The sequence below is a fragment of the Hylobates moloch genome, unplaced genomic scaffold, assembly GCF_009828535.3.
Source record: "Hylobates moloch isolate HMO894 unplaced genomic scaffold, HMol_V3 SCAFFOLD_12, whole genome shotgun sequence".
Classification (NCBI taxonomy): Eukaryota; Metazoa; Chordata; class Mammalia; order Primates; family Hylobatidae; genus Hylobates; species Hylobates moloch.
Genome location: NW_026652287.1, coordinates 53,569,360 through 53,578,532, shown reverse-complemented (window position 1 = coordinate 53,578,532; position 9,173 = coordinate 53,569,360). Strand labels below are relative to the sequence as shown.

Here is a 9,173-nt window from a genome sequence, read left to right as displayed (position 1 = left end):
GACTGAACTCTTCCATCTGTTTAGAACTCCAAGCCGGCCCAACGCTGATTCTCAAATCTCAGTGGCCCAAGCTCTCATCAAGATGAGTACATCCTTGACTCACCAACTTTCCTTGGTTGTTTGGTGCTCGGTCCTTACTGATAGGTTTCCAAGCATTTTTTTAATATGTTTGTTGGCCATTTGTATATCTTCTTTTGAGAATTGTCTATTCGTGTCCTTCACCCACATTTTCATGGGATTATTTGTTTGTTTGTTCATTTTTTCTTGCTGATTTGTTCGAGTTCCTTGTAGATTCTGGGTAACAGTCCTTTGTTGAATGCATTGGTTGTAAATATTTTGTACTCTGTGGGTTTTCTCTTTACTCTGCTGATTACTTCTTTTGCTGTGCAGAAGCTTTTCAGTTTAAGTAAGTCCTGTTTATTTATGATTTTTTTTTTTTTTTTGCATTTGCTTTAGGGTTCTTGGTTACAAACTCTTTGCCTAAGCAAATGTCTGGAAGTGTTCTTCTGAAGTTATCTTCTAGAATTTTTATAGTTTCAGGTCTTAGATTTCAGGCTTTGATCCATGTTGAGTTGATTTTTGTATAGGATGAGAGATGAAGATCCAATTTTCTTATTCTACATGTGGCTTACCAATTATCTCAGCACCATTTCTTTTTTTTATTTTTATTTTATTTATTTTTTTGCACACAAAACAATAAACATTTTCTAAAAGTACATACGAACAAAAAGATGCATATCAAACATATTAGGAAGGTTGCACATGGGAAGACGGGGAATAGAAATGGGGGGTGGGAATTAAAGAAAATAAATGAGAGAGGGACTTTGTATGGATCAATGATAATAACTCAATCCTCTATTTGACAAATAAGAAGGAGAAGGAAGAGGAAGAAAAGGAAAGTGGGATAAAGGATCAGAAAGGGAGGAAAATAGAAAAATTTAGGGTATGACTCCAGGGTAGACCTGTTTTGTTGTCGCTTGGTTCGTTGGTTGGTTTGACAGTTGTATTTTTCATATGTTTCGCCATGTTGGCCAGGCTGGTCTCAAACTCCTAGCCTCAAGTGATCAACCTGCCTCAGCCTCCCAGAGTACTGGGACTACAGGCGTGAGCCACCACATCCAGCCCCCACATTGCTTCTGGCCTCTGTGGCAGACTTCCCAGAAGGGGCAGCCGGGCAGAGACGCTCCTCACTTCCTAGATGGGGTGGCGGCCGGGCAGAGGGGATCCTCACTTCCCAGATGGGGCGGCCGGGCAGAGGCGCTCCTCACATCCCAGACGATGGGTGGTCGGGCAGAGTCGCTCCTCACTTCTTCCCAGACGATGGGCAGCCAGGCAGAGACGCTCCTCACTTCCTAGACGGGGCGGCCGGGCAGAAGCGCTCCTCACATCCCAGACGATGGGTAGCCAGACAGAGGCACTCCTTACTTCTTCCCAGACGGGGCGGCCGGGCAGAGGGGCTCCTCACTTCCCAGACGGGGCGGCCGGGCAGAGGCGCTCCTCACATCCCAGACGATGGGCAGCCAGGCAGAGACGTTCCTCACTTCCTAGACGGGGTGGCGGCCAGGCAGAGGCGCTCCTCACCTCCCAGACGAGGCGGCCGGGCAGAGGAGCTCCTCATAACCCAGATGATGGGCGGCCAGGCAGAGACGCTCCCCACCTCCCAGACGGGGCGGTGGCCGGGCAGAGGCTGCAATCCCAGCACCCTGGGAGGCCAAGGCAGGCGGCTGGGAGGCGGAGGCTGCAGCGAGCCAAGACCACGCCACCGCCCTCCAGCCCGGGCAACACCGAGCACCGAATGAGTGAGCCTCCGTCTGCAGTCCCAGCACCTCGGGAGGCCGAGGTGGGCAGAGCACTGGAGGTCAGGAGCTGGAGACCAGCCTGGCCGACATGGCGAAACCGCGCCTGCAGCCAAAGGAGAAAAACCAGGGAGGGGTGGTGGCGCGCGGCGGCAATCCCAGGCAGGCTGCAGGCCAGGGCAGGAGAATCACGGGAGCCGGACGCAGGGAGTCTGCAGCGAGCCGAGTTTACTCCAGCCTGGGCCACAGAGGGAAGGAAGGGAGGGAGGAAGGGAGGGAGGGAGGGAGGAAGGAAGGAAGGAAGGGAAGGAAGGAAGCTTCTTCCGCATTTATAACAAATATTTACATTATAGAAATTTATATAAAACAAAGCTGTAACCCAAGAGTTAACTAAAATGACACTGAAATTTGTGTAGTGGTACATTTCTGATTAGTTTTCCCATTAAATTTACATACTAGTAGGTTATTACAACACAATGAAAATGAAACAAAGCTGCAAATGCCTGACACCTCATTCAAGTAATTATTTTACCTGAAGCAGCTCTATTGCTTTTGTGTGCTGCTTTTCACGGCAGAGCTGGGCAGCTTGGATTAACACAAGTAGGAGATGCTCGGGACTTTGGGACTGTAAACTGGCAGATATTTTGAGGCATTGTTCGGCCTGGTTTGTGTACATAGCAAGTAAAGCTTTGTTAAATCCTATAGCTTGTAGTTGTTTCTTGGAAAGTTTAAACTCTACTCCTTCCACATTGGTTAATTTCACTTTCTTCTTGGAGTCAAAGACATTTTGGTCCTTGTTAATGGTAATGATGTTATTTGCAATTACAGCTAGTAATCCCACATCTGTTGGTTTTAGTTTTATTATTTGATTGTAAAGTTGCAAAGCCTCCTCTGTTCGACCCTGAAGCTGCAGAATATAAGCCATCTGACCATGAATGATGGCCAATTCTGCCTGTGGGTCTTCCTCAGTCCCATCAGTGTCTTCTGATAATGAACGGCGGCAAAGATCTTCAGCTTTTTGTAAGATTTTCATGGCCTGGTTCAGCTGGCCTTGGCCTATCAGTGCACATGCAGTGTTGTAGCACAGCTCATGTGTGCCTTCTTGGAGGCCCAAGTTCTCTGGAACCACTTTTTCCCAATTGCTTTGAGCTGCAACAACTGCTGAAAGGTTTGTTTTCCTCTCCTCATCATAATCATCTTGGGAATTTCGGACGAGATCTCTATATACTGCTAAGCATTCATCATAGCGTTCCAAACGGTATAACACTTGTCCATAAAGCTCCTTCAGTTTGTCTGTCTGCTGGTTGGCACTTTCTATTGTCTTCAAGGCATTCTCAATTCTGTTCAGCCTGTACTCGCAATATGCCTTTTCAAAGGAGAGAGAGTTATTGGCTAACACTTTGGTGTGAGTATTGATGACATTCAAAGCTTCCTTGAAACTTGCATTCTGGATAAGGCATACCACTTTACAATGCAGGGCAGTTACGTCATCTTTGTTGATCTGTAGTATCTTATTGACGGTCTTGAGAGCGCGCGTGAAGTCGCCGTTCTGGCCATACTGTTCACTCCACAGCGCAGGCACTGACAGCCCCCCTCTGCCGCCGCTCACCATCTTGGAGGAGACGAGGGGAGCACCATTTCTTTAACAGGCTGTCCTTTTTTTTTTTTTCCAATGGAGTTTTGCTCTTGTTGCCCAGGCTGGAGTACAATGGCACAATCTTGGCTCACCGTAACCTCCGCCTCCTGGGTTCAAGCGATGCTCCTGCTTCAGCCTCCTGAGTAGCTGGGATTACAGGCACGTGCCACCATGCCTGGCTAATTTTTTTGTATTATTAGTAGAAACTGGGTTTCACCATTTTGGTCAGGCTGGTCTTGAACTCCTGACCTCAAGTGATCCACCTATCTCGGTCTCCAAAAGTGCTGGGATTACAGGCATGAGCCACTGTGCCTGGCTAATTTTTGTAGTTTTACTAAAGATGAGGTTTCACTATGTTGGCCAGGCTGGTCTCAAACTCCTGACTTCAGGTGATCCACCTGCCTTGGCTCCCAAAGGGCTGGGATTACAGGCATGAGAGACCACGCCTGGCCTTAGGGTGTCGTTTTTATACTTTATGTTTTTGTTAACAGTGTCAAAAATTAGTTGGCTTTAAGTATTTGGGTTCATTTCTGGGTTTGCCATTCTGTTCCATTGGTCTACATGCCTGTTTTTATACCAGTACCATACTGTTTTGATAACTATCACATTTTGGTATAGTTTGAAGTTGGTAATGTAATGCCTTCAGATCTGGTCTTATTACTTAGTCTTGTTTTGGCTATGCGGGCTTTTTTTGGTTCCATATGAATTTTATAATTGTCTTTTTTTTCTTTTTTTTAGTTCTCTGAAGAATGATGATGTTATCTTTATGGGAATTGCATGGAATTTGTAGATTGTTTTTGGCATCATGGTCATGTTCACAATAGTCACTCTACTTATCCATGAGCATGAAGTGTGTTTCCATTTGTTTGTGTCATCTATAATTTATTTCAAGCATTTTGTTATTTACCTTGTAGAGATCGTTTGCCTCCTTGGCTAAGTATATTCCTTATTATTATTATTATTATTATTATTATTTTTATTTTTTTCAGCTGTTGTAAGAGGGGTTGAGTTCTTGATTTGATTCCTAGTTTGGGTTGCTGTTTGTGTATAGCAGTGCTACTGAATTTTGTACATTGATTTTGTATCCTGAAACTTCACTGAATTCATTTATCAGATCTAGGGGCTTTTTGGATGAGTCTTTAGTGTTTTTTAGGTATACAATCACATCATCAGTGAACAGTCACAGTTTGACTTCCTCTCTTCCAATTTGGATGCTCTTTATTTCTTTCTCTTGTTTGAATGCTCTGGCTAAGAATTCCAGTACTATGTCAAATAGAAGTGGTGAAAGTGGACATCCTTGTCTTGTTCTAGCTCTCATGGGTAATGCTTTCAACTTTTTCCCATTCAGTATAACGTGGGCTGTGGGTTTGTCATAAATGGCTTTTGTTACCTTAAGCTATGTCCTCTCTGTGCCGATTTTGCTAAGGGTTTTAATGCTGAAGTGATGCTGGATTTTGTCATATTTTTTTCTGAGCCTATTGAGATAATCATGTGATTTTTGTTTTTAATTCTGTTTAAGTGGTATATCACATTTATTTACCTGCATATGTTAAACCATCCCTTCATTTCTGGTATAAAATGCACTTGATGGTAGTGTATTATCTTTTTGATATGCTGTTGTATTTGGTTAGCTAGGATTTTGCTGATAATTTTATCATCTATGTTCATCAGAAATATTTACTTTTTTTGTTTTTTTGTCATGCCTTTTTCTGGTTTTGGAATTAGGGTGATATTGGTTTGATGGAATGATTTAGAGAAGATTCCCTTTTTATCTTTTGGAATAGTTTCAGTAAGATTGGTATCAATTCTTCTTTGAATGTCTGATGATTTATATCTGTAAATTCATGTGCTCCTGGACTTATTTGGTTGGCAATTTTTTACTGTTTCAATCTCACTACCTCTTATTGGTCTGTTCAGAGTTTCTATTTCTTCTGGGTTTAATCTAAAAGGATTGTGTATTTCCAGGAATTTGTACATCTTCTCTAGGTTTTCTAATTTGTATATGTAAATATATTCATGGTAGCAAAAATGTTTGTATTTCTGTGGTATTGTCTGTAATATCTTCCATTTTGTTTCTAATTGAGCTTATTTAGATCTTCTCTCTGCTTTTTTTGGTTAATCTTGCTAATAATGGTCTATCAATTTTGTTCATCTTTGTAAACAACCAGCTTTTTGATTCATTTATCTCCTTGTATTTTTTTGTTTCAATTTCAGTTAGTTTTTCTCTGATCTTTGTTATTTTTTCTCTGCTGCTGCATTTGGATTTGATTTGTTTTTGCTTCTCTAGCTTTTTGAGGTGTAATCTTACCTAGTCTATTTTTGCTATTTTACACTTTTTGATGTAGGCATGTATTGCTATCAACTTTCTCTTAGCACGACTTTTGCTGTATCCCAGATACATAAGTATTCGTAAGTTGTGTCATTATTGTCATTCAAATCAAAGTGTTTTTAAATTTCCATCTTAATTTTGTTGTTGATTCAAAGCTCATTCAGGAGGCTGGGCATGGTGACTCACTCCTATAATTCCAGCACTTTGGTGGGCAGATCATTTGAGGTCAGGAGTTTGAGACTAGCCTTGCCAAAATAGTGAAACCCCATCTCTACTAAAAATACAAAAGTTAGCCGGGCATGGTGGCTTGTTCCTGTAATCCTACCTACTCGGAGGCTGAATTGCTTGAACCTAAGAGGTGGATGTTGCAGTGAGCCAAGATCATGCCACTGCACTCCAGCCTGGACAATAGAGTGAGACTCTGTTTCAAAAAAAAAAAAATCATTCAGGAGTAGGCTATTTGGGTTTATTTCTGGGTTCTGTATTCTGTTCTACTGATCTATGTGCCGTTTGTTTTTTTTTTTGAGATGGGGTCTCGCTCCGTTGCCCAGGCTGGAGTGCAGTGGCGCAATCTCGGCTCACTGCAAGCTCCACCTCCTGGGTTCGTGCCATTGTCCTGCCTCAGCCTCCCAAGTAGCTGGGACTACAGGCGCCTGCCACCACGCCTGGCTAATTTTTTGCATTTTTAGTAGAGACAGGGTTTCACCGTTTTAGCCAGGATTGTCTCGATCTCCTGACCTCGTGATCTGCCCGCCTTGGCCTCCCAAAGTGCTGGGATTACAGGCATGAGCCACCGCACCTGGCTTATATGCCTGTTTTTATACCAGTATCCTGATGTTTGGGGGACTATGGCCTTATAAAATATAGTATGCCTTGAAGTCAGGTAAAGTGATGCCTCCAGATTTGTTCTTTTTGCTTAGTCTTGTTTTGGCTATGTGAGCTCTTTTTTGGTTCCATGTGGATTTTATCAGTGTTTTTTCTACTTCTGTGAAGAATATTGGTGGTATTTTCATGGAAATTGCACGGAATTTGTAGATTGCTACTGATTTGTGTACATTAATTTTGTATCCTGAAATTTTGCTGAATTCATTTATCAGTTATAGAAGCTTTTCAGAGGAGTCTTTAATGTTTTCTAGGTGTACCATTATATTATCATCAAACAGCAACAGTTTGATTCCCACCTTACCAATTTAAAACTTTTCTTTTTTTTTGAGATGGAGTCTCCCTCTGGCACCAGGATGGAGTGCAGTGGCATGATCTTGGCTCACTGCAACCTCTGCCTCTGGGGTCAAGCGAGTCTCCTGCCTCAGCCTCCTGAGTAGCTGGGACTACAGGTGTGTGCCACTACAGCTGGCTAATTTTTGTGTTTTTAGTAGAGACAGGGTTTCACTATCTTGGCCAGGCTGGTCTCAAACTCCTGAGCTCATAATCCACCTGCCTCGGCTTCCCAAAATGCTGGGAGTGTAGGCGTGAGCCACCGTGCCTGGCCTAACAATAATATCTGTCTCATCACTTAAAAGAGCCACTAATTTTTTTTTTTTTTTTTGAGATGGAGTCTTGCTCTGTTGCCCAGGCTGGAGTGCAATGGCATGATCTCAGCTCACTGCAACCTCCGCCTCCTGGGTTCAAGCCATTCTCCCGTCTCAGCCTCCTGAGTAGCTGGGATTACAGGCACGAGCCACCATGCCTGGCTAATTTTTGTATTTTTAGTAGAGACCGGGTTTCACCATGTTGGTCAGGCTGGTCCTGAACTTCTGACCTCGTGACCCACCCGCCTTGGCCTCCCAAAGTGTTGAGATTACAGGTGTGAGACACCGCACCCAGAAAGAGCTGCTAATTTTACTTTTGAAATATACCGAATATTTATATTAAAAGCTAAGATAAGCTTACTATTATGTAGAAAATTTGTGACTTGCATGGGCATTATTACCCATTAAGTGGTCTACAGTCTCTGAAAGTTTCAGAAACACCAACATAAAAATACTATTTCTGATTGAATAAAGGATATCAAGTTATTGTAGTTACTGAATGAAACAGATTGGAATTACTAGTCACAATGTGGTTTAAAATGTTATTCAGTGAAAACATGTGAAGTTTCTGTTCAACTCATGTTAACTATTTCTATTGTTTTTCATTTCTATTAGAAAAAATATTTAAATTTAAATTGCTACAAATGTATGAATGTATTCAAATCTAAACACAGTGCCAATCTTAAAAGATCTGTATGCATAGGATTATAGAACGCCTATTCTCTATTTACACTTAGAAGATAAATAACTGCTTTTCAGTAAATCCAATGGGGCAATTGTGACTCACAATCATAAGGTATTAAAATATTAATACTATCATCTAGAAAGTATTTATTAATTCATTTTTCTTACTTTTGAAGTACAATCATAATTTCTAGTTGACATAACACTAGATTTGAGGTGCTGTGGCTGTAGTAACTAGAAATGTCATGGTTGACTCTGCTTTACCTTGCAATAAAACACTTCTTGGGCTATAGGCCAAGAGCTTTCAGACATGTTAGCTTATAGAATGTCGAGCGACCTGGTACAGAGACTTTCACCCCTCTTTCAAAAGGGAACATAATACTGAGTCTTTCACCCCTAATTCCAACTATTAAGCCAGAACGGGAGAAGTGTAACATGTCATTATCCACAAAGCATTTTATTATTACAGATTGAGGGTACATATGCAGATTTGTAACATAGGTATACTGCATGATGTTGAGGTTTGGGCACTTAATAATCCCATTACCCAAGTGGCGTACATCATACCTGTTAAGTAGTTTTTCACTGCTTCTCTCCCTTCTTTCTTCGTTTTGGAATCCCCAGTGTTTCTTGTTTTCATCTTTGTTTCCATATGCACCCAGTGTTTAGCTCCCACATGTAAGTAAGAACATGTAATAGTTTTCTGTTAATTTGCTTAGAATAATGGCCATCTTCTGCAGCCATGTTGCTACAAAGGACATTACTTCACTCTCTTCTGTGGCTGCATAGTATTGCATGGTGTACAAGTATCTAAGTTTTTTTTTATCCAATTTAAGATTCATGGCTACCTAGTTTAATTCTATGTCTTTGCTACTGTGAATAGTGCTGCAATAAACACGTGAGTGCAAGGAGTCTTTTGGGTAAAATAATTTATTCTCAGGCCTGGCACAGTGGCTCACACCTGTAATCCCAGCACTTTGGGAAGCCCAGGCGGGTGGATCACGAGGTCAAGAGTTGGAAACAGCCTCGCCACCATGATGAAACCCCGTCTCTACCAAAAATACAAAAAATTAGCTGGGCATGGTGACACATGCCTGTAGTCCCAGCTACTCAAGAGGCTGAGGCAGGAGAATTGCTTGAACCCAGCAGGCAGAGATTAGAAGTGAGTCCAGATCGCACCACTGCACTCCAGCTAGGGA

At 42.2% G+C, this 9,173-nt stretch overlaps 1 protein-coding gene across 1 annotated transcript; it reads right to left on the bottom strand.

Moving 5' to 3' along the window:
* Window positions 1-1,984: 1,984 nt before the first annotated feature.
* On the bottom strand, window positions 1,985-3,408 carry LOC116478781 (signal recognition particle subunit SRP72-like). The gene has a single exon (XM_032762100.2). The coding sequence runs from the start codon at window positions 3,406-3,408 to the stop codon at window positions 2,320-2,322; it is 1,089 nt and encodes a 362-aa protein (XP_032617991.1). The 3' UTR covers window positions 1,985-2,319.
* Window positions 3,409-9,173: the final 5,765 nt, after the last annotated feature.

Excerpts from the sequence above, each read along its gene's own strand:
- LOC116478781 (XM_032762100.2), bottom strand. The coding sequence starts at position 3,408 with ATGGTGAGCGGCGGCAGAGGGGGGCTGTCAGTGCCTGCGCTGTGGAGT.